The 26,196-nt window shown below is 41.9% G+C and overlaps 1 protein-coding gene across 1 annotated transcript in view; it reads left to right on the forward strand.

Annotated features, from left to right (window-relative positions):
* Nucleotides 1-9,918: 9,918 nt before the first annotated feature.
* The window catches only part of MARCHF11 (membrane associated ring-CH-type finger 11), a 44,720-nt gene continuing 28,442 nt past the window's right edge, over nucleotides 9,919-26,196 (forward strand). The window contains exons 1-2 of the mRNA XM_084619058.1: nucleotides 9,919-10,386; nucleotides 11,792-11,947. Coding sequence (XP_084475184.1) covers nucleotides 10,018-10,386; nucleotides 11,792-11,947 — 525 coding nt within the window. The 5' untranslated portion in view covers nucleotides 9,919-10,017. The remainder of the gene's footprint in view (nucleotides 10,387-11,791; nucleotides 11,948-26,196) is intronic.

Below are 26,196 nucleotides of genomic sequence, written 5' to 3' on the forward strand. Positions count from 1 at the left end.
GCCACATTCCCAGGAAAGCTCAGATGTGGAATGGCATCTCCAAGTTCATTGTTAGCTTAAGTGTTTCTTGATTGGGCACTTACTGAGAATAGTCTTTTCTCAGGAAGCTGACCAACTGCTTCACTGAGGCTACTTAAAACTAACAAGTACATAGCCAATATTCATAACTTCAAATACAAAAATGATATATGCATATAAATAGGATGAATATATCTAGTGGATCATAACCTTTGCAGAGCTATGTTACATGGCATATCTAGCATAAACATATTCCAGTTATGTCATATTTACTTTCATAAGCATATTTCCATAAAGCATTATGGGGTGCAACGTCACAACAGTGTCATCTGAAAGTGAGAACAGGCATTCTCATGGCACTATTATAGCCAGCATCACAAGATATTTATGTGCCAGATGCACTAAAGATTCATATGTCCTTTCATGCTTCAACCACTATTCCAGAGGATATGCATCCATGCTGATGACGGGTTCTGCTTGATAACATTCCAAAGCAGTGCAGACCAATGCATGTTCATTTTCATTATCTGAATCAGATGCCACCAGCAGAAAGTTGATTTTCCTTTTTGGTGGTTCGGGTTCTGTAGTTTCTGCATCGGAGTGTTGCTCTTTAAAGACTTCTGAAAGTATGCTGTACACCTTGTCCCTCTCAGATTTTGGAAGGCACTTCAGATTCTTAAACCTTGGATCAAGTGCTATAGCTATCTTTAGAATTCTTACATTGGTACCTTCTTTGGATTTTGTCAAATCTGCAGTGCGCATGTTCTTAAAACAAACAACATGTGCTGGGTCATCATCCAAGACTGCTATAACATGAAATATATGGCAGAATATGCGTAAAACAGAGCAGGAGACATACAGTTCTCCCCCCAAGGAGTTCAGTCACAAATTTGATTAACACATTACATTTTTAATGAGCATCATCAGCATGGAAGCATGTCCTCTGGAATGGTGGCCGAAGCATGAAGGGGCATACGAATGTTTAGCATATCTGGCACGTAAATACCTTGCAATGCCAGCGAGAAAAGTACCATGCAAATGCATGTTCTCAATTTCTGTTGACATTGTAAATAAGAAGAGGGCAGCATTATCTCCTGTGAATGTGAACAAACTTGTTTGTCTTAGTGATTGGCTGAAGAAGAGGTAGGACTGAGTGGACTTGTAGGCTCTGAAGTTTTACATTGTTTTGTTTTTGTGTGCAGTTATGTAACAAAAAAAATCTACATTTGTAAGTTGCATTTTCACGATAAAGAGATTGCACTACAGTACTTGTATGAGGTGAACTGAAAAATACTATTTCTTTTATTTATCATTTTTACAGTGCAAATATTTGTAATCAAAAATATACACTTTGATTTCAATTACAACATAGAATATAATATATATGAAAAAGTAGAAAAACATCCAAAATATTTAATAAATATGAATTATTGGTATTTTATTGTTTAACAGTGTGATTAAAAGTGCAATTAATCACAATTAATTTTTTATCACAATAAATTTTTTGAGTTCATCATGTGAGTTAACTGCGATTAATCGACAGCCCTACCTGTAACCTTTAGATGCTTACACTTTAGATGCTAATCGACACTCCCAATTTAGCAAGGCTACTCCTTTTTATAAACCATTATAATACTAATTTATATTAAACCTATCTATTACCATATTCACATTTCTACCACCTCTTCATTGGTTGTTTACATTATACATTATTCAAATTAACATCTGCACCAACGTCCTTCCTATACTATCAGTATAAATAGCATGGTAATAAAACATCCAAAATTCTCAAAAACATTCATTAAAAATCCTACTAAAACCACTTATAACCTAAACAACCTCAACATAACCCTAGGTCCCGTCCTTGCTATCTTGTTTTCTCATCTTACTGTCCCCAACTTTTACTTACACTAAAAAGCTCCATTTCCCATACTCCTCTATACTGAGGCTAACTTTGGCCAAAACCTATTTTCTATTAACTCTTTAATATATTTCTGCTTAACATAACCAAACAACCCTCCTATAAGCTACAGTGATGATGGGAAACATCCACTCCCCAAGCAGCAGAGCAGCTGCTCCATGGAGCCTGCTTCAACTCAGTGTCTGCTGTAGACTCCATGTGCCATTACACATTCCCTCTGTAAGGGAAGAAAGGACAAGAGGACCCATGCAATAGCAAATCCTCCAGTCATATCCCAATCAATAACTCAGGCTACCCATGTTCCACTTCTTCCTGCCCCTGTGTGCTGCTGTACAGGATGCTTGCCCAGAGAGGGTCACTCTGCATTCAGTTCTCTGCCCTTGCACAGTAGAACAACATTAGTTCCACTGCCAATGGGCCTCTGGAGCTGCAGAAAAGCAGGCTCTTTGCCCCAAAAGCACAAACCCTGAGAAACAGGGGGCCTGATCCTGTAAAAACCTCTGTGTGCAAAACTCCTATTGACATAGAGTTTGCAGGACCAGGGGCGGCTCTACCAATTTTGCCGCCCCAAGCAGTCGCTGCCGAATTGCCGCCATGCCCGGAAGAGCGGTGGAGCTGGTGCCCAGAAGAGCAGCGGAGCTGCTGCCGAATTGCTGCTGCGGGACACTGACTGCCGCCCCATTCTCAATGCCGCCTCAAGCACCTGCTTGGAAAGCTGGTGCCTGGAGCTGGCCCTGTGCAGGACCAAGCCCTGTATCTAGATGCTTCTATTAAAGATGTACAAAAAGGGGTCATTTCAGAGACTTGGAAATTGTCTGAAAGAGGACACCCTTCATTCTCTTCTCAGCAGAAATCTTACTGATAACAACATAGGCAGGTCTTCTTAAACACCAGTTTTTAGGTGGACATAATCTTTGGGCTGCATGGCTCTTCTCTTCCTTTACCTGGCTCTGCTTTAAAATGGAGCCCTGCTGTATCTTTGGGTTGTCATCTTGTGAAGACTACCTCAGTTATTGTACTAGTCTGCATTAGGATGCTGGGTGAGTCACAAAGCATCCTTGACATGTCCTATTGATTATGAATTGAGGTTTATAAAACCATTAAAAAGAGCATCTATTATGTAAAATTGACCCTTTTTCACAGTCTCATGGGAGTCTTGGATGGTCACAGAATCCCTGAATAGGCAAGACTTTACTCACCCTTAGAATCAGGATCAACCTTTTGGCTGCTAGTTCTTAGGTTCTAGTGCAGTTTTAGAGCTCCATCAGCTGTGGATTCAATACTGGCTGGATAGGCCCTAAATACGTATTTCCAAGACAGTGAGAAGCGCACCTAAGAATTAAAGGTTTTATAACACAGTAGTTTTCTACAATACAGGAGATATTAATTGGTTGACATAACCATAAAAACCTTCCTTACAGGATGTGTATGTGTTCATAACACAAAACAGTAACGTATGAATACGCAAATGATATTCAATCACGAGCACTGCAATTAACCATCTGTTCACATTTTCTAATGTTGTGTTGTTGCTGAACAATTTAAAATGGCGGTTTAACAGATGGCTGTTTTATTCATAGACACGTTTTATGATATTCCAAACATGTAAAGCATATTTAAAATTAAATCTGAATGTTCAATTATTCTAAGAATGTCTTTTAAAAGTACAGGTGATTGTCCCTGATTAGGTGTACTGCTTTGCATATTAAAGTACATATTTAATAATACTGCATTAGGTTCCTGCATTATTTAACATACATTTTATGATTATATCATTTTTTCACTTTTCTTTTTAAGTGAGTTCATTTTGCCCTTTGCTTAGCTGAATTCTAATGAGATAATATTTTAACATGTTGGTAATTGTTTTGTTTTCTCTTTTATAAAAACAAAAAAGAGGCATTGCATCTTTTCCCAGAGACATAGGAATTGTAAAAATGAAACAGACCAATGATCCATCCAGTCCATTATTTTGTCTGGCAGTGGCAAATGCTTGTGAATCAGGGAAATATTTTGTTAAAAAGCAGGATTTGGTAACTAATATACCATATCCACTCCTCAAGGACCTCTCCTTGACCATCACCTTTACACTTTATTCCTAGACAACTTCATCCAGTCATTACAGTGACTGTGCTGATGACTCACAGAACTACTTATCCACCCCTAATATTTTCTTCTCTTCAAAAACGCCCTCTGAGTATCTCTTTGACATCTCTTCCTGGATGTCCCACCTACAATTCATACTCAACATGTTAAAACCTGGAATAATCTTTTCTCCCAAACCCCTGGTGCAACCACATGAAAAAGGTTGAGTTGGGTTGGGCTGGGAGAGAGGGATGGAGAGGAATGAGAATAGGCAGGATAGTAAAATGTTGGTGGAGAGATGTCATTCATTCCCCTCAGTGGTTGCACTTCCCCTACCTTCTCCATTAACTGCCGACAACTCCACTTTTCTCACTGTCCCACAGCTTCACCACCTATCAGTTTGTTTTTTATCATTCTTTATTATTTGTGTGACAGTAGTGCCTAGAGACCTCAACCAAGATCAAGGGCCCATTGTGCTAGGCACTGTACAGACACAGTAAGAGACAATCCCCGCCAATAACAGTTTACAGTCCTAATAGAAGAGACAGATAAAGGAAGTATTATTTCCATTTAACAGATAGGGAGCTGAGGCACAGAGAGATTAAATGACTTACTTAAGGTCTGCAGCAGAGATAGGAATTGAACACAAATCTCCTGAGTCCCAGGCTGCTGTCTTAAATACAGGAACATCCTTCCTCTCTTCAACTCTTCTTCCTTCAACCCTGCCACACTGATGCTGTTACTAAAATCTACCACAACATCTCCAAAATCTGTCCCTTCTTCTCTGCTTTTATTTTTCTCCTTTCTGCTTTTTCTCTCATTTTTTGGCTCCCATACCTGTTTCCCACTCACCAGAAGGCCGCATGCTGCTTGGGGTGGAGGATGTGTCATGTAATATTCTCCACCCCTTCTGCTCTTTTCCTTTCCCCTCCTCCCATCACCCAGCATGCTGAAAAACACAGATAAACTCTGAAGCATGATGATCAATAGTCTTTGCAATTTTATTTTAATTTGTGTAACTGCACATTTATCCTAGACAGATAAATAAGTACTCCTTTAAAAATCTTACTAAACTATTTGTCTAAAGATATACTGTAGCAATGAATTCTATGTTATACACACACACACACATACACACACACACCAACTAAACATATAATTCCTTTTATCCATTTCAGATTTTCTGCCTTTGATTGATTGATTGCCTTTTTGTACTTGCATTATGGGAAAGGTAAAATAGGAATACCCAATTAGTCTTCTTTACACATGATTCTATATACCTCAGTCATATTTATTTCTTCCTCTTCTGATATTAAGAAAACAATTGTCTGATTTCTACTTTGAGGTTTTTATTTTTCAAGCTAGTTCTAAAAAATGAGTTCTCTACTGAATGTTTTTTGGGTACAAAAGGGAAAGAGAAAGAAAATCAGAACTTTATAGAAAGGGATACTGATATATTATTGTTCCATTATATTGACTACAATAGCCTTGCAGTATCTATTTTCCCTTTTCACTCCTTTTGTTTCACCACTTGTTTCTAATTGTTTTTAGCTTATTTTCTCTCTCCTTCAATATTTGACTCTTTTTTGGTTTTAATAGTTCATATTCTTTCATTTGTACTATAGTTTCTTCTTTCTTGAGCATGTGTCAGACTATACCTTCATTTCTATTTGGTCTGTTTTATTCAGCCTCCAATAACAATAACTTGTTTTATATCACCATCTTGAATGATCCCAGTGTATTATACAGACTGCTGCATATACATGGATCAGTCATCAGTACTGAAATGCAGCCCCCCCATGGGGTTAAGTATTAATGCCATTCTGCGTCAATAACTTGACATGACAATTTTCTGGAGGATAAGTAAACAGAAGTTTGCAAATTGAAGTTACAGGGGAAATTTTAGGTAGCCAGAAAGTAGTTATCCATTGCCTTGATTATTTTTGGCTCTTTGGCCTCTGTTTTCGTGTCTTCTCTGTGTTTTGCTCACTCTTTGATTTTGGTCTCTTTCTGCCTCAGCCTTTTAAAAGACATTGATTTTTTTGTCCTTGCATGTATTATTCCCCCCACCCACCCCTACCCACACACGCACAGACTGATACTCTCAGCTTCCCCACTTTTCTATTGTCAGATTTCCCCTCTCTTTCTGTATCTTTTTATATAACCATTTTATCATTTTCCAGATAAAGGAGACATCACTTGTAGAGGACACTTCTGCTCAGTACACAAATTCTGAAGTCTTAATTCATATTTTACTCAAAAAAATCCTATTGAAGTCAACAAACTAAGCACTGAGATGAGTTATTTTTTGCCTGAGTAATGACTGAATTAAACCTAAGTAAAGACTACATGAATTGGCCCACAGAACCAGATTTTTAAACGTATTGAGGCCCCTAAAGATGCAGAGGTGCTTAGTGGGATTTTCAAAAATGTCTAGGAGGTAAGCTGCCTTTGAAATCATAGTGACTAACAGCCACAGGCTGGGTTTCTTTTTTAGAACATGGTTTGAATTATTTGAATTAGATTAAGATTTTAATACTGGAGAAATATTTTATTTGTACTTGAGGACCACCATTAGTGATGCATCTGCTTACTCTTTCTATGTAGCTGAGATAGCCCTGTCCACAAGTTGCCTCTCCTTGTGGCAAAGCATAGTGCTGGAGGCTCTCTGCCTCAGTTTACCCAACAAGTATTTTCTACCTGCTCTGGTGGTTTATGTGGCTCAGCCACCCATAAGGTCACCGCAAAAATTCAATCCCAGCCCAAACTAACAGGCAAAAACAATAACCACCACCAAAGAAATTCCTCCCACCCCCCATACTCTAAGTAGAGGAGTCTTTGCCCCAGCTGGTCTTAATTATCGGCATTTCTGAGGTCATTCATCCTTTTGGTTTAGCTCTCCACCCCCCTCTTGTCAGGACACTATTTGCCATAGCTTGACTTAAGACAACCAGCAATGCTTGTGTACATCCAAATAGTCCCCTATCAAGGTCTACCTTCCCTTTAGAGAGGCTTGAACAGGCAGCAATCCTACTCAACATTGGACTCCAACCCACCTTTTCTCCCCAATGGAAGCTGTTCCTCTTCACTGCTTCCTAACCAGCCTCCTACTGACTGAATTCTCCTCTTTGGAGTCCCACCCTTCCTGCCTAACATCCACTACAGAAGGAGGAGGGATAATTAGGCTCACAGCAGTACCTTCACATTTTCAGTACCTTCAGACCTATCTATCAGAGTCCCTGAGAGCAAAATTTTGGTTTTTTTCTCATCTTCTATCATTTATTTCTTATTAAATGCTGAGAAGTGAGAGTACCCATTTGGCTAGATAGTTGCCCTTTGATATCCTTTTCCCTTCTTTGTCAAGTCCTTTTGCTTCCTTTATTATGAGATGAAAAATCCATTGTTTTTACTTATAGAATTTCTCAGTTACTTTATGAGACCTGGTAAAAGTTTATGAAGTTGTAAATATATGGGATTTAAAGATTTTTATTATAAAGTACTTTCTGAAAATATGTATTTGTAACCAGAATGGATATTTGTACAAGGTACTTTTTATTTTTTATGACTGTTAGAAGATAAAAGTATTTTCAATACTGTGGTGATTTTATAAACTTGTAACAGCATGCATTTTTGGAAAATGGGCATCAAGAAAAGAACACATGGACTACTTTTTACAAACACAATCCCTGCAGACCACTCTGATAAAATAAATGAACCACTGGTCTAAGAGGTTGGGAGTCCTCTTGCCAACTATGCAACCTCCATTCTCCAAGGATCATCAACAACATTTAAAATTTAAAAGAAAATCTTGCTTGGCCCATACTCTTTTTCAAAATGTACCTCTTCCCTTATACGTTGATACATACTCACTCTCACTCTCTCAAACATAAGCAGCATTTTGCTGTTGATTGCATCCCATTCCTCTCATCTCAGGTCATCCCAGAAGCTGTAGGAAGATTATGGTAATGCTGTATTGTAGGGAATGTAACTGTATATTTGTTTTTAATAAATGGGAGTGAGGAAGAACATGGGATGTAACTCTTAAACCAAAGAGAGAATGGGGGAAGGAGGAAAGAAATGAAATGTACTGTTGACTCTTCATTTTGAAGGTGCATGGACACACAATTTTTTTCCATTTTCTTTCCCAGGAAGGGTGTGGGGACAGGGGGTATTAGTCTCTGAAGCAGAGCTATCAAGCAAGGCCAAGTCTGTCATATACAATAGGTAGTTCAGGTAGGTGAGATGCCTCTAAAAGACAGCAAAGTACTGGAAGGTAGCAAAATAGGTAAAGTCTGTTCATTGATTGGGTGATTGCCTGACTCTCTCTCTCTCTGAGGGAGAGAGAGTATATGGTTTAGCAAGAAACCTGGTTTCAGGTTTAAAGATGAATTTATGACTGATACAACTCTCTCTGTCTCCTGGGGAAGAGGATGGGCACTTTCCAGTCACTCCAGTGTATATGTAGAGCAGAAAAGGAAACTGCAGGCAGTAGTAAATATCAAGTCACAAGGACATTTTTTGTTAACAGGTAAATCTGAATAGATATCATTTACCCATGCCCTGCTCCTATTTTTTTAAAATCCCCAGTAACAGCCCAAAATGTTTCAGCATGCAATTGTTAGTGAACTGTTTTGTGGCAATAGCTGTATAATACTGTAGTCTTTATTTACAAGGTCTAAATCCTGCAGTGGGATGTGGCAGTCTCATGAAAGGAGATGTGAGTGTTGTGGTGGCATAGTTTAAGGTGGAAAAGGTGTATTAGAGACAGTTCATAGGTGTGGCAGTGTCTGGGGATGGGGGAGAAGTGTGCTGGAGGGTGATGGTGTTCAAGAGAGGGAATGTGTAGGTGTGTGCAATGGTGATCGGAGTGTGTCCATGAGGTGAAGATGACTGTGTTGGAAGGGGGCAAGTGACTGTGTCTCTTTGTGGGACAGTGCTGGGGGCAGGGAGGGGGAGGACTGTTTGTCTGTCTGCTTAGGAAAGACGGATATTGTTGGAAGGGGGCTGATTATTTCTGAGGGAGAAGTAATGGTGTTGCAATGGATGATTGGGGGGGGAAATAATTTTTGAAGGGGGCAAGCATGTATGTGTGAGGAGTTTTAAGAGGAACAGGTGATTGTCTAGGGAAGGAAGGTGAGTATGCTGGAAAGGGGGAGCAGCTGTTTGTGTATTAGGTGGGGAAGTGACAGACTGTTGCAAAAGGCAAGTGACAATGTTTTGGGGACAGGTGACTGGGGCCATAGGGGAAGATCGCTGTGTGGAAGCGGGCAGGTGACTGTGTGCAGGGAAGGTGATGGTGTTGGAAGCGAATGTTTGAATATGAACATTTTTCCAGTGGGGGGAGGTGACAGTGTCCTTGGTGTGTGGGGTATGTGCGTAGGTGTGTGCAGAGGGGTAGGGCTGCCACCTGTCCAGGTTTTCCCAGGATCACCCCCTGGCTGAGGCAGCTGTCCTGGGCAATCTGAAGGGTGCTCAGTGACCCGCGCCAGCTGTCCAGTTGTGTGGGCTCAGGATCATGCCAGATGGACCTCAGAGGTGGCTGCCCTGGTGTGTGTGTGTGGGGGGGCGGGTTGACTGTGACCCTGCTACGCGATGGTGACAGTGCCTCGGTGGGGGAGGGGGCACAGGGGTGACACCCCCCCCCCCGGGAGTGAGGGCGGGGGCGGGGGGAGGCGTCTCGGTGTCTGTGCCGCGTGGCGGTTGCAGTGACTGTCTCGCGCTCGCGGCCCCGCCCGGCTCGAGCCGGGTAACGGTCTCTCGCTCTCGCTCGCTGGCTGGCTCCGTTCGGAGGCGGCTGTTTGCGTCTGGAGCCGGACCGGCGCGAGCCGCCCGGACAGCTGGACCCGCGCCCCGCTCCCCCCACCCAGTTCCGGACCCGCCGCCCCCGCCCCGGTCACCTTCCCGGCTGCTCTGAGGGCGCAGAGCGGGGTCCCCGCCCCCGGGTCCGGCTCGGGCCAGCGGGTGTCCCGGGCGGGAGGGCCGGGCCGGCGCGGGGGATGAGCTGCGGCGGGGCGAGCAGCATCCCCGGCCCCGGCAAGCCGCAGCGAGACCCCGCAGCCGCCGCCGCAGCCCAGCTGGAGCTGCCTGGCGCGGAGGAGAGCGCGGGGCTGCGGCGGCTGCAGCCCCAGGCGGAGCCGGCGGCCGACGACCCCACCGGGGCGGGGCAGAGCAGCGGCTCCGGCGGGACGCCCCCGGGCCCCTCCGAGGGGAGAAGGGGCGGCTCGGAGAGAGCCCGGGGGGAGGCGGGGGCCGTGGGCGGCGACAAACCCGAGACCCGCTCCGTGTGCGGCAGCGACAGCGGCAGCGACAGCAACCCCGGCGGCGCCGGCCCCATCTGCAAGATCTGCTTCCAGGGCGCCGAGCAGGTGAGAGCCGGCCGGACAGACGGACCCCGCCTCCCCCGCACCCCGGCGGGGCGGGGGGGGGGGGCGCGAGGGACGGACAGAGAGACGGACCCAGCCCCTCCGGCCAGACAGACACCGCAGCTGCGCCGCCTGCCTCTCTCCCTGGCGCGCGCGGGCCGGGGCGGGTTGTTGGAGGCTGCTGGTCCCAGCCCGCCGCGGTCAGCACCCTGGACAGGGCTCTGAGCCGGACCCCGCGCTTCGACTGTCGCCGCCCCTGGCTGGGAAACGAGCCCCGAAGTGGCCGAGTCGAGCAGGTTCAGTTTCGTGAGGCCGCGCTGGGGTGGCTCGTAACTCAGCAACAGCTGGGGGCAAATGCAATCGCGGGGCTGTACAATGTGAAGCTGGCTGTGAAGAGCTTTGCCAGCCTCCGCTGCCAGTCTAGAAAGGCAGGGAATTATTGGTCTATTTGCTTAGGATGCAGCCTCTCTCCTCAGAGACTTCAAGGGGAAACCCACATTCTCCAAGCGTCTTGTCTTCTACATTTTAATTAACCCTTACTAGTTTCCCAATACTTTTATGAAGAAAATCTAGGGAAAGATTTCATGATTGGTCATTATCATAATATCGGAGCCGGACACTTCCACGAGCATTTTACTCTATACCTGTCAGCTTAGTCGGGCAGCTCCCTCTCTGAGCCATTATGACATAAACGGGGGAGTTGGTTTGTTGTACTTTATTTTCTCTATTAAAAAGCAAGAAAATGGAAAAAAGAAAGATATTATTGGCATTGTCCAGTTAGACTTTAATATATGAGTCTACTAGCTTTGTGTTTTATTTTAGAACACAGGTGAGGACAATTGTCAGTATGTGAGGTAGAACTATTACATTTTTGAAGTAGCATCACAGAAATAAGAACGCTTCAGCCAACCACACAGTCATTTATGTATTTGTTATAGGATGCAATTCTGATAGGAAAGACATATTTAGATTATTTTTTTAAAGTGTTCATTTTGTAGAGAATTTTTACGGTGTAATTGCATACAGTACAAATGCTACTGTAAGCATGCAGTTCACTATGATGTCATACATTTCTTTCTTATCCATGATTAAGAATTATTTTTGTACTTCTGTATTTTCTCTACATCTAACCATCCATCTAAAAGTTACTCGAAAAACATAATAAGGTGACCATTGGCATAATAATTACACATGCAGTGAGTTACCTGTTCTTTGTAATGTGGTAGAATATTTAAGGTGGAAATGATATCTTTAAAAGAGCTCTAACTTTTGAGTTTTATTCTAGCCAAAAATATAAAAGTGTAGGATAGTGACTAAAACAAACTCATTGTTCCAGAACAGATAACATGAAATATTGTATAAGAAAACAAAATAAATCCCCCTGACATTTATTTTTGTCTTGTTTCAGGGTGAATTGTTAAATCCTTGCCGATGTGATGGGTCGGTACGGTACACACATCAATTGTGCCTCTTAAAGTGGATCAGTGAAAGAGGGTCATGGACCTGTGAGCTCTGCTGTTACAGATACCATGTTATAGCAATTAAAATGAAAAAACCTTGCCAGGTAACATTTTTACATACTTACAGACCAAAAATGTTACTTAGTGTCTATATTTCAGAAACTTGCAAATGTTAATTTATTGCACACGGGCAGATTTTATAAAATATTGGTTTATTCTCCTCCTTGACACTGTCTCAACAGATCACCTCTGTGAGATTGCATACCCTGTTGTGAGGCACTGGACCCCATTTCAACATGCTTAGTCATTGAGGAAGAGTGCACATCAGAGTAGGATCCAGTCATTTGGTAGGGGGAGGCTCTTCTGGCCTAAGACTAGTTACAGAAAAAGTTCTTGCCTCTACCCTGACAAGAGCTGTTTGGATCCCTTGACTGTACGCAGAGCAGCCAGGTCCTCTAAGGACTCGGGGTGCACCCTTGATCCATCTTCTTCAGCAACATACAGGAAGTGTTAGGGTTAAACTGTTACCAGTAATTTGCATTAGTTCTCTGGATCTGGTAAAGACAAAGATTGGCTCCACTTATGCCTTACCATTATGGATTCAGAAATGATCAAGCCTCCTTGGATCTAAGCCAATCTTATCCTTTGGGTCCATATTTCAGACAGGCTAAACACTCCTTGAAGTTCCTGTAGAACCAGGAGCCAATGCCCTCCTACCAAAGAGATAGCATATTCTCCAGTGTCTTCTTAGTCATGTGCTGATTGCATCTTTGCAGATTTCAACAATCTGAAATTTGATTGATACCTTTACAAAGGGTTATTTTCAATATTGAGTCCAGTTCAGATGAGATACTTCATTTGGGAGAGGTGTATTTCAGTCATACGTCAATTAGCACTATTCCTCAACCCACCTCCTGAGAAGTGTCACTACTATCTAATCTCTCACAGATGGGATCTGGGTAGATAGTGTTATGAGACAGAAAGATGGCTTATTTACCCACATAACTTTTGTTCTCAAATGTATTGCCTCTACAGAGCCACACGAATCCTCCCTTTCCCCTTCGACTTCAGAGATTTACAGGATGTGCCCAGAATTAGAGAGGAAAAATTAGGAGTTGGGTTTTTTGTAACCCTTAGTTCCAGAATGTTGAAACAGCCAGCCACGAGAACATTTCTCCTAGCATCCATCTGCTTTGTATGGTTTCTTTTGCTGCATGGCATGTAATCTCAAAGTGGGCCTCTATGGAGGCAGTAGATTCAGGGAACAATATTTATGTTGGTAACCTCTTTTTCAGTATATTTTGTCTTGGTGCACACCTAACCATATGCCAGCTAACTACCATCAAGGGGCCCACTCCTGGAAATATGCAACATGTTGACAGTATTAGGCATGAAAGCGTAATTACAAACTGAGAAAATTCATATTTACTTTTAAGATTAGCCAACTGGTTTGCTGTCAGTGGGAGATGTAGATTACAAGTTAACTGGAGAGATGCAAGTTGTGCATTTTTCCCCAGCATCCTGTCCTTTCAGTGAGCCAGATGTAAACAAGCATAACTCTAATAGTAAATGTTAAAGTCAGTGGAATTGCTCCTTATTACAGCAGGGAAGAATTTGTCCCAATTCTGATGCTTGCTTTGTCTCTGCTCCAATGATTCTTTCATTTTTATCCAGTGGAGCGGGGGTGTGGGTGTTGATAAATGCATGAGAATGACTCTGTAGCCTGGTGGTTATAGCATGGATGTGGGAGACCCAGGATCTAGTCCTCCTGCTCCAATGATTTTAAAAATCATCCAGAATGGAACAGCTTCAATAGGAGATATTAAGGGAGCCCCACATCAGAATATCCCATAGCCCAGAGTCTAGAGAACCTACCTGAGAAGCAGTGGGTATCAGTTTAAATCCCTTCTTCCACTCAGGTAGAGGGGAAACTTGAACTAGGCATCTCCTACATGTCAGGTGAGTACCCTAACCACTAGGATAAACATTATGAGGGAGGGTCTCCTGTCTTGCATTTTCTGTAAGCTTCTCTATAGGGGCCTGATCTGATAGGCAAGCCATGGGCATACTTACTGGATTGGGCCCTGCAGGCAATTAAATGGAGGAATGCCTATCTTCCCCTAGTTTGTATGTTGCTTTGGGGCTATAAAAGAGAATAACAGGCTACTTTTTCTAAAGTGTTTTATATTTTAAACTGTTATATATGATCATAGAATTCTCATTTGTGGATGGAAATGCAAGAAATATTAGTCAGTTAACATTATAATTTGTTAGTTTTCAAGAAAGAGGAGTCCTAGTGGTGAATTAATTTAGAAGCTGATTTAATGTTAAGTTGAGGAAAACATCTTAAATGTTATGCAGAAAGAACCAGCAAGATATTTTAGACATAGCCTGAATGTGAGGACAGAAAGATAGATCTGAGTTGAAGAAGATTCCCAGGTTACATGCCTGAGTGACAGGCAGGATGGTGGTGATATTCAAAAGAGGTTGGTGTGGGTGGTTGGGAGAAGAAAGAGAGAGATTAAGTACTCTGTTTTAGCCATGTTGAGCTTGAGCTGATGATTAGACATCCATGAGGTGATGTCAGAGAGACATGCCAACATTTTAGTTCGGAAGACAATAGGTCTGGAGCAGAAAGGTAGATTGTGAGTGGTCAGCATAGGGATGATAGCTGAATTTATGTCTTCAGATGAAATTACCAGAGATAAGCTATAGAAGGAGAGTAGCAGGAGACCTAGGACAGAGCCCTATGGAACCCCTCACAAAAAAATTGGAGGGCAGAGAATTCTCCAAAGGACAGGCAGAAGAAGAAATTAAATAGGCAGGAGGAGAAAAAGGACAGAGACATGGAAGCCAAAGGTAGGCAAGATTTCAATAAGAATATGGTTGACAGTGTTAAAAGGGGCTGAGAGGACGAGGAGGAGGAGGAGAATAGAGTACTGATTCTGAACTTTGGATAGGAAGAAGTCAGAGACTTTGTAGAGAGCAAGGGAGTGGAGTGCAAGGAGCAGAAGACAGATTGGAAAGGCAAGGGGTGCTGCAGATGGAAACCACACATTTGGTGTTTGTTATTACTACTTCAAACCAGGGGGTGCAGTAGCATCATCCCCAGCACCCTTAGTACCAGAACAACTGGTCTAAAATGAAACTGGAGAAGGGGAACTCTAGATAGTGACTGTAAACAGTATGCTCAGTGATCTTAGAGATGAAAGGGAGAAGGGGCAGTAGTTGAAGAGGCAAGTAGGTCAAGGTTAAGGTGTTTTTAAGATGAGAAAGACGAAAGCATGCTTGTGTTGCCAGAGGAGAGTAAGAAATTAAGGAGAAGAGTAAGGGAGGGGATGAGAGGTCATGAGGGAGATCAGGAAATGGGATGGGGTCACTGGGGCAAGTGGAGCCGGGACATCTTTGTGGCACTTACCACATCATCTCATATGGACAACTAAGTGGCTGGATCACTTTATGATTACCTGTTCTATTAATTTCCTCTGGGGCACCTGGCACTGGCCGCTGTCAGAAGACAGGATACTGGGCTAGATAGACCTTTGGTCTGACCCAGTATGGCTGTTTTAGGTACAACACAATGGTTGAGGGGAGCCCACTAGCTTGTGTCTGACTAAAAGCACAGCATGTGTTTGTCTAAAGCATATCTTCCAGAAAGGCATCCAATCTTTATTTGAAGACATCAAAAGATGGAGATTCCACCACTTCTCTTGATAGTTTATTCCAGAGGGTAATCACCCTCATTGTTCAAATGTGTGTCTAATTTGGCTTTGTCTGGTTTCAGCTTCCATCCATTGGTTCTTGTTATGCCTTTCCCTATGAAACTATAGAGCTGTTTAGTACCCAGCATTTTCTCCACATGCTACTTATACATTGTGAACAGTCACATCTCAATCATTTTGATGAGCTAAATTGATAGAACTCTTTAAGGGTGTGTCTAAGCTGCAATCAGCAGATATGGTCCAGCACTTTTAGATGCACATTAGTAGATTTGATCTGGTGAGATCAAAGCTAGCTCACAAAACAATAGCAGTGAGGCCACAGCAGCACAAATGGCTGCATGGGCTAGCCCCACCTGCGTAGGACCCTGGGTACATACCCATGCTGCTGTGGCATCACTGGTATTTAATCTAGCTAGCTCAAGTATGTCTACACATTCTGCAGTCACATCTCCCAACTGCAGTGCAAACATACCTAAGTCTCACATTGTAAGGCATTCAGGGTGGTAGCCGTGTTAGTCTGTATCAGCAAAAAGAACGAAGAGTACTTGTGGCACCTTAGAGACTAACAAATTTATTTGAGCTTTTAAAGTTTTGCCTAGAGGGGAATCCTCTGTGTTTTTGAATCTTTTGTTACCCTGTGTCAGGATTCCTTTCCCACTCTGAATTCTGGGGTACAGATGTAGGGACTCACATGAAAGACCCCCTAAACTTATTCTTAAAAGCTTAGGTTAAAACTTCCCAAGGCACAGATTCTTTTCTTGCCTTGGGATCGCTGCCACCACCAAGTGATTTAACAAACAATCAGGGAAAGGACCACTTGGAGTCCTATTCCCCCAAAATATTCCCCCAAGCCTACACCCCCTTTTCTGGGGAAGGTTTGAGCATATATCCTCACCAATTGGTTACAAAGGGACTACAGACCCAAACTCCTGGGTCTTAGAACAATGGAAAAATCAGTCAGGTTCTTAAAAAGAAGGATTTTATTTAAAGAGAAAAGGTAAAAGAATCACCTCTGTAAACTTAGGCTGATAGTTAACCTTACAGAGTAGCAGAAAATTCAAAGACCACAGAGAAACCCCCTCTAGCCTTAGTTTCAAAGTTACAACAAAACAGGGATAAACCTCCCTCTAGCAAAGGGAAAATTCACAAGTTGAGAAAACAAAGATAAACTAATATGCCTTGCCTGGCTGTTACTTACAAGTTTGAAATGAGAGACTTGTTCAGAAAGATTTGGAGAACATGGATTGATGTTTGGTCCCTCTTAGTCCCAAGAGCGAACAGCCACAGAAAACAAAAACCCAAAACAAAACCTCTCTCCACCCAGATTTGAAAGTATCTTTTGTCCCCATTGGTTTCTTTGGTCAGGTACCAACCAGGTTACTTGAGCTTCTTAACCCCTTACAGGTAAGGAGGAATTTAGGCTACCCCCTTTGGTTATGACACCCTGTAAAGTTATTTTCCATCCTGATTTTACAGAGGTGATTTTTACCTTTTTAAAAAAAATAAAATCCTTCTTTTAAGAACCTGACTGATTTCTCTATTGTCCTAAGACCCAGGGGTTTGGGTCTGTGATCACTTTGTAACCAATTGGTTAGGATATTATTCTCAAGCCTCCCCAGGAAAGGGGGTGTAAGGGCTTGGAGGGATATTTTGGAAGAATAGGAACTCCAAGTGGTCCTTTCCCTGATTTTTTGTTAGATCACTTGGTGGTGGCAGCGTACCCTCCAAGGGAAAAGAATTTGTGCCTTGGGGAAATTTTAACCTAAGGTGGTAGAAATAAGCTTAGGGTTTTTTTCATGCTTTCTTTTAAAAGCTTATGCTCAAATAAATTTGTTAGTCTCTAAGGTGCCACAAGTACTCCTCGTTCTTTTTATTGTAAGGCATTGTATCTAACCCTTGAATCGTTCTTGGCTGTTTTCTGCAGTTCTGGTGTCTAATTTTTTAAGAGTGCTAAAAAACTGAACTGTACACAGTATTCCAGTACTGGTCTTACCAATGCAGTATACAAAGGTAAAAAACATCTCCCTATTCCTCCTTACATCTAAGGAGCTTATTAGCCCTTTTTGTCACAGAATCACAATGGGAGCTTATATTCAGTTCTTGTCCACTGTGACCCCTAAATCCTTTTCAGAGTCACTGCTTTCCAGTATACAGTCACATATTCTGTGGTTATGGCCTGCATTCCTTGTTCCTAAATGTATAACTTCGCATTTGGCTGAATGGGCCCAGTTTATCAAGCAATTCAGATAGCACTGTAAGTTTTTCCCTTCAGTGGATTGACATGAATCCTGTTAGTGATCTTTCCACAGATTCGTATACAGTAACCTTGCCATAACTGACTTCCTTTAGAAAATCAAGTTCAGTGTCTTCATTGTTTTCCCAGGAATGTGACCTACCTGAGCAGCAATGATCTGGTCATTTAGTCAGTTTCCAATTTAGCTTTCCAAGCCACTTTTAAAAGAAAGTTACCCAGAATAGAACAGTTCTTTCAGTCATCTCCATGCCCTCCTCTCATCCCATACCTGCCATGTTTCAGAGACTGTTCTCAAGGGCAGATCAGTCACACAAAAGTCAATATTACTGCTGCAGCTTGCAACAAAGGAAATTTTCATTGTTTCAATAATATTTCACTTATATTGATGCCTTTTATCCTATGATTTCACAGCAAACCAATAATCCTCCAAACACCTCTGAAGAACAAACATGTATTAATATAGCCATTTAACATACAGGTGAACTGAGGCACAGAAAAGTTAAGTAATTACTCAAAATCAAATGAACTAATAGTTTGGTAAAACTCTGAGGTAAAAGTTCTTCTTTCAAATATACATATTCAGCTACACTGACTTTAAAGTGTTACACACACATATACCGCTACAGCTCTGGGGGCAGAATTTGGTCCTAATTGTTTAATAGGGGACTCTTACCAAAATGGTAAAAAAAAGAGCAGGAATTAGGTACAATATCAACTTGTTACAAATGAAACTTGGGAAGAGGCACTTAGTTTCATGTGCTTTCATGCTTTCAGAATGTTAAGAGTTAGATGGTATCTGTCCCTGTTCAGGTGTGCTAAGTGAGTAGAGGACACAAGGTTTTCCTCTCCTTATGTCCTTCTTCCAAGGGTAGATACAATCAATCATAATCCGTGTGCTCAGGGTGGGGAACCATGGGAGTCTTAATGCCTCCAGCAGCACTAGATTCCAAAAGTGGGCAGGAAGCATCTCTTCCACACAGACCAGCAAAACTGAGCGTACACTACCCTTTTCAGGGAAGCCACAGTCCCTCTGAAATCAGGTGGTAGCATGCCTCACTACCAGTGCCAATATGGCCTGCAATAGAAGAATCACAGTTTACCCCTAAGTTATTAACCTCTTCCCAAAATATAGTCCTTATCACGGATCTGCTTGGAATCCTAAAATATTTGTTATGAAGAATTTAGATCAGATTTTAAAGATGGTATACTATTCTGCTTTGAAGTTCATGTTATGGATCATTTTAATAGCAAAGAGATGAAACAGAAGCCACCTTAAATGAGTATACCCAGCTGACAAAGTAACCCAAATGACTCATCCAGTCTTGAGAATATTGATATCCAATTGGCATGTAAAATCAGTTTTTTTCTGTTTAGACTTTAGTAATATAGTGTAACTATAATGGTTATTTTTCTAGATTTGTCAAACTGTTGTGCAGCAGTTTCAGTTGTTAGTTTCCTCTGTCCATTATGATCATATAATTCATTTTCCAATTCATCTTCTTTATCATACCATAGTTGTGCATAAGGGTTCTATCCAATTCATACAGAAAGTAGTGGAAAGGCTCCCATTGACTTCAATGGGAGCTGGATCATGTCCACATGACTGACATTTATATAATGTTATAGGTGTGCATGACTCTTTACTTGTTACAAGGATTTAGGTCTCTGGGAAAGAGAGCACTTAAGCACATGTTTAGTTCTGTTGATGTGTTTGGCATATATGACTCATCCTCAAAAGTGATGACTTAGTGTTCTACAGTATCCATGTACAAATATAATTTACAAATAGAAAATACTAAAGTAATGAATTAATCTCCATTGTGCTGCAAGCAGCAATAAGTGCAGCAAAAGGGGCATTTAGATATGTGCCAACATTGTCAGTACAAATGCAGATGAATTGATGCTATTGATTCTTTAAGGGTTTGGAGCTACATCTTTGGTGGAGAAGTGAAAGATTTGTGAGGTTTCTGTGTGGAGCTTATATTCAAAATCGCAGTGGACCCTATAGGTACCTACACCCAACATTTTGGTGCCACGGGCATTCACAAAACCTCTGCATAGCACTGCTTAACCCTATAGGTTCTAAATTCCCTAGATACTTAAGTTTCCACTGAAAGTCCCCATGGCACCTAAATTTCTGCTGGTGGACATGTACTCAGCTGCCTCACTGCTGATACTGCCAAGCAGCTTGACACCTAACTCACAGCTAAACACTGACAGGATTCACAAAGAAGGGTCTTCTCCACCTGTGGGGCCTGATCCAATAGATTTGCTGAGGTACTACTTTAAAGCACATCTACCAGCCCAAGCCCTACATAGAACATTGGTGGTGGTGCTGCCATTTCCTCTTATACTCAATAGTCCGCTGATTGTTCCAACTGGGTAAGTGTGCTAAACTGATAAATTTAATGGTAATAAGTCATAGGACCAGATGGTATTCATCCCAGAGTTCCTTCAGAACTGCTCCTCTGACACCTCAGTCTAGGACAGTTCCTCAGATTTATTTCCTAAAGAGAATGACTCAGGTGCGGGAATCTCCCTCACATCCTCCACAATGAAGACTGATGCAAAGAATTATTTAGCTTCTGCACAACAGCCTTGTCTTCCTTGAGTGCTCCTTTAGCACCTCAATTGTCCAGTGGCCGTTTGGCAGGCATCCTGCTTCTGATGTACATAAACTAACAGCAAAAAAGGAGTTTGTCTTTAGCTAGTTGCTCTTCAAATTCTTTGATACACTAAGACACCTGGACTCCTCTAGGGGAAAGCAGCTCACAAAGCCCATGCATAGGAAAATGAAGTGAGAGTACTAGAAACAAGTTTTCACTAGCTGAACCTCCATCAGTTGGAACAACCTTTTGGAGAATGTCTGGCTTATGCAGAGTCTCACCATTTTCAGACCACACTGCAAAAACATCACCTATAATGAAATAGGGAAGAGAGTGGGGAGGGGGGGAACTTTTATACATGTAGGCCATTATTGTCCTCTAATCCATCTGTATTCAGTTGCAGAGGAGAGCAGCAGCCCCAGGGAGATAGTTATAATCCCTGATTCTGAGCTGCCCAGCCCTGGCAGAAACTAGAGCAGCTGGGAGGTACTCTAGCTTTCACTACTGGCATGTGCTGTTCAATCATACTTCCCTCCTCCTAAGTCAGGCACAAGGGGTAAGTCACAGTTGGCACACATTTTAAAGCTTTTCTCTGAGATATCGACTGCCACAAGAGAAGACCTTAACAGCTATCTTTGACAATTTTAAGGCCATGGTGCAAAGTGGCTATAACAGAGTGGAGAATGCCACCCATATATTTAAAGGAGAACCTCCTTTACCAAAATATGGCAGAAGAACAGAAGATTCATGAAGTCAACTTATAACAACTTGCAGCACAGTTCTAATTTGCCTGGAAATCACTTAGATAGCACAGAAAATAGTAACATTGATAAACATTGATAAACATAAAAAATAACGAGGAGTTCTTGTGGCAACTTAGAGACTAACAATTTATTTGGGCATAAGATTTTGTGGGCTAAATCCTCTTCATCAGATGCATGGAGTGGAAAATACAGAGGCAGGTATAAATACACAGCACATGAAAAGATGAGAGTTGCCTTACCAAGTGGGGGGGGTCAGTGCTAATGCGCCAATTCAGTTAGGGTGGAAACAGGTAGACAGGCTTTGATTTATTTGCCAGATGACCTTGGGTAAATTGCTTAACCACTGCATCTCAGTTTCCTTATCTGTAAAATGGGAATAGTGACACTTGTCAACATTTGCAAAGTGCTTTGAGATCTACAGATGAAAAATGCTAAATGAGTACAAAGTAGCATAGGCGGTGCTGGTATTGATGTATATGTATAAATAAGGCTGCCTAACACTTTCCATTTTAAGGTCCTATTTTCAGTTGATAATTCACTGATGAGCTCTAGCATCTGTATGCTTTGAAAGAAAGACTTGAAGTTTGACAGGGGCTTCATTCTGATTTTAGGGATGCCTCTTGTTATTTCCATGGAAATCTATTCAGGTTTGGTCAAGTTATAAACCTCTGCAAAAAAGACCACAGTTCACATATGCTCCATAGACGTTTGTTAGAGGCTGTCAGCTTTATTTGCTGAAGGGTATACCTTCAATAACCTTATTCCATCCCAACACAGCTCCTACCTACTGACTGGAATGTGCATGTGGCATCCTCCATGGAGCAACTGAGCATGCTCCATCCTGGTGATGCAGAGGCTGAGCATGGCTTTTTCTGCAGCTACTTCTCCAAGCTGCCCAGGGCCCTGTGACACAAAATGACAGCAGCAAGACTGTTTCTCCTGAACTCTTAATTCTTTCCTGCTAGTGCCCAGGCAGATTGAATTGTGGTGCTAAAGAAGGACATCTCCAGAGGATCTGAACTAGTATCTAGAGCATTCAATCCAATAATACTAAGTGAGCATTATCTCTACATTTAAAGAAAACAAAAACAAACAAACCACCAACTAGAACCTAATAATCTAGGTTTGAAATAAGTGAGATTCTATCATTCCAGCAAATAGAACACTTAAATCTTCTGAGTGGGAAGAGAGTCTCTTTATGATTTTATTTTAGCATAGTAGTAGTCACTAACTGGACAAAACCACACTAGTGCCAGGCTAACTGCTTGCAGAAAACATTTCACATTAGCACTGGTTTCAGTTGTGAGGTGACAATTTTCATGTGTCTATATTGTCAATAGAGAACATATTTCATTTTTTCTGATGAATATTATAACATTAATGGCTGTCAGTGATTATACCAAAGTAGCAAAAGTTGAAAATTCTACTTTTAGCTTTGTCATTATCTTTGTGGCCACTTCTATTGTTTCTGAGCCTTAGATAGATGAGTATTAGTTAGCTATCTAGCAATTTGAAATCAGATTCCCTATGATAAAATTAAGTGTGTGAGGGGAGCAGAATTTTGTCATACGATTTTATTCTTCTACAGCTACATACATGCTGAGGTAAATGTGAGGTATTCATTTTCAAATTAAGGACATTAAACGTACTTCATGGTACCAAAATAAAACTCAACCTCTGACATTTGTTGTGGTTCATATCTGATGTCCTTGTAGATACCAGAGATCACAGTAAAGTTCCCTGTAGGCACCACACCGCTTCTGAAGACTTGTAGTGCAGACTTGGCTTATGGGGTAGCAGAAATTTTCAAAGACTGCTTCATGAACCAATGCATTTCAGCAAACAAAAAGGGCTGATTCTCTATTCTGTCTGAGGTATGTTTGGTGCATGAATGTGAGGGAGCAAACATAACTGACACCTTTAGACTTCCCTGACTGTTTTGGTCTGACTTCAGGACTGCTCTAACTTATGCTCAACTGCAGTGGACTTTGAGCCATTCCAGAGCTCAGAATAACCAGCCCCCTTTTGCAGCTCTATGCTGCATTGGCTATTATACCAAAGGTATTCACTAAGGGCTGGTTCTGATACCTTAAGTCTTTTTTACTCCACCAGAACAGTATAAAAAGGCTGTAGCAGAACAGAAATAGCTCCAGAACGTCCAAATTACATCAGTGTTCTAGCCTGAAGGTAAGGAACAAAGGAGGACATAATTTGTCACTACAGGGCTAATAAGGTATACATAAGCAAATCTAGCAGTGCTCTGCATAATAAATCTGTGGGGGACAAAAGATAGGGTGCCCATTATTAACTAGAAGCACCCTACGTTTTCATGTTTAATCAAAATGTACAGGCATCAAAGCCAGAGTCTGCATTGACATAACTGTGCTTGCTTCTAGACAAAGATATAGCCTATAATTTAAAATACAGACGAAACTTGTGTTTAAAAATACATTTGCTTTCCAAATGTCAGAGGTAATCTATTTGGTCATTAAGTTAGCAACATGTGTATTGTATATTCTCTACATAGGAAATCATTCATATGAAACATTGTGACTGTTGTTATGAATCTGAGAAAGTGGGTTCTCTGAATGTTTATTCATATTTTCCATTAGAAATACAAGAACTTACACATGTATTTCCAAAACATCTGTTGAGCTCACAAAAATGTTGGGTTCTTTTTTGCTTATATAAGAATCTTACATTTATACAAGCAGGTTGCAAATTCTATTTTGCATAATGAATACCATGGTTAACATTTATTTGTTGGAACAGTCTGGAACTGGCAATCAGAGCAGGGAAAAAGCCTTTATGTCTTCCAGTTGGTATCTGTTCAGCTTAGTCATAGTATTTAGAGGTGAACAGCAAATTGGCTTTAAAAAAACTTTCCTCAGCTGTAGCAATACATGGTCAATGCCCACATAGCCAGGCTAAGAGGGAGATTTAACACATTGTTGAAAAATAATTTGCTTCTTCTCCTTAGATCCAGTAACATGTCCAGTTGCCAGCACCTACTCTGACGTGACACATCAACATCCATTATGCTATAAGTTATCACAAAATCTCCCTTGAGCATAGAGCTGCCTGTGGCTTAAAGGGGAGTCAGGTAGGTACTGCTTTTGTAGTACATTGTGTGGTTTTGCAGATTGTAGGTATTCTAAATAATCATTGAAATAAAAGAATCTTTAACATTTTGCAAAACTGCACAATATATTCAACGAAATGCTTGTTTAACTTCCATAACATGGCTCTATGTCTGGCCGGGTTCCACGGTAGCTCTTATTTCTCCAGCATAGGAACAATGGAATTGTCATGCTGGATCAGACAAATAGCTAACAGCTGGTATTTCAGAGGAAGATTCAAGAACCTTGCAGAAGGCACTTAGAAAATGTGGGACCCAGTAATTCCATTTCTAACCCCCCAGTAGATAGACGTTGGTTTATGTCCTGAAACAAAAGAGTTTCTAGCTATGCCAATTTTTCTTTTAAAATCCTTACAATCATCATTTTAGATGTTCTTGTAATCCTTCTAAAACAATGCTTTTCTGAATCCTGCTAAACTCTTGGCCTCAGTGATATTTTGTAGTACTGAATTCCGCAGGCTAGTTGTGTATCACATGAAAAAGTATTTCCTTTTTCAGTTTTAAATGTGTTCCATTCAGTTTCATTGAATGTCTTCTTATACTTGTAGTAGGAGAATGGGCAAATATCAGTGCCTAATCTACCTTCACCATACCCTTATTTTTTATCATAACTTCATTCATTTCCTCTGTTGCAAGTAATCCCAATCTTTTCACTTTCTCCTCATATGAGAGTTTTTCCATGCCTCTTACATAATTGAGATTACCTATCCCTGAACCCCTTTGCAATAGGGTGACCCAAATTGAAACTATTCTACATAATTACATACTATTGATTTAGATAATGACAGTGTAGTGTTTTCAGTATTACGCTTTATTCAATTCTTTATAAGTCTTAACACTTTGCTTTTTTGATCACTGCTGCTGCCACACATTTAATAAAGTGATATTTCAAAATGACTTCGGGCTGCTCGCAATGGTGTCACCTCTTTTAAGTGGTTACAGTTAAGAAAGAACCTAGTTAGGTGTATGAGTAGGTTAAGTTCTTCTTCGAGTGATTGCTCATGTGCATTCCAATAGAAGCTTTTCCCTAGCAGTACCCATCAAGTCAGTTGTGGAGACCCCTAGAGTGGTGCTTTCATGGCGGTGTATATATGTCCCTGATGACCCACCGCCTGCTCAGTTCCTTCTTACCACCCATGACAGCAGTTGGAACAGCTTTGTCTCTTGCTTTTGCAAGTGCCTTACCTAGCGGTTCCCTTGTTTCTGTGTAAACAGTTAGTTGTTAATAGTTGCAGATTAGTTTAGTTTACTTCGGGAGGTTTCCCCCCGTTCTACTCTCCCCAGCGCTGGGGCATGCCTTGGTCGCAGGGGTTTAAAGCGTGCGAGAGGTGTGCAAAACCTATGCCAACAAGTGATCCGCATGCCGCCTGTCTCAAGTGCCTTGGGGAGGGCCATCAGACAGATAAGTGCCTTAGTCAGACCCAGGACTAAGAGGGAGCGGGACTATTGCCTGAAGCTCCTTTTGATGGAGTTGCCCTTTAGCCACAGCCTGAGCAGACACCAGCATCCTTGGTGCGCAGCGCACTGGCCTCAGTGTGGGATGTCCCAGCACTGAGGAAGGACTCTGCCAGGGAGCAGTGGCACTGCTTCCCGGCCCGCAAAGCTAGTGCCTTGCGGCACCATTCACAGTCTCCAGTGCTGCATAAGAAAAAGAAACCAGAGAGGGAACATTCCCCGTCAGGAAGCCGAGGGGGGATTCCAGTGGGGTGCGTCCTCCGGTGGGACACCCTCGGTCTGGTCCCCAAGAACCGTCACCGTTGACTCCAGCCCCAGTTGCAGAGCCATTGAGTCCGGCAAAAACGGAATCTCCTACCCGTGACGATTTGGAGGAAGAGCCTGACCTCCCCTCCACTCTGGACACATATGAG

The sequence above is a fragment of the Lepidochelys olivacea genome (genome assembly GCF_965140295.1).
Source record: "Lepidochelys olivacea isolate rLepOli2 genome assembly, chromosome: 2".
NCBI classification, from domain to species: Eukaryota; Metazoa; Chordata; order Testudines; family Cheloniidae; genus Lepidochelys; species Lepidochelys olivacea.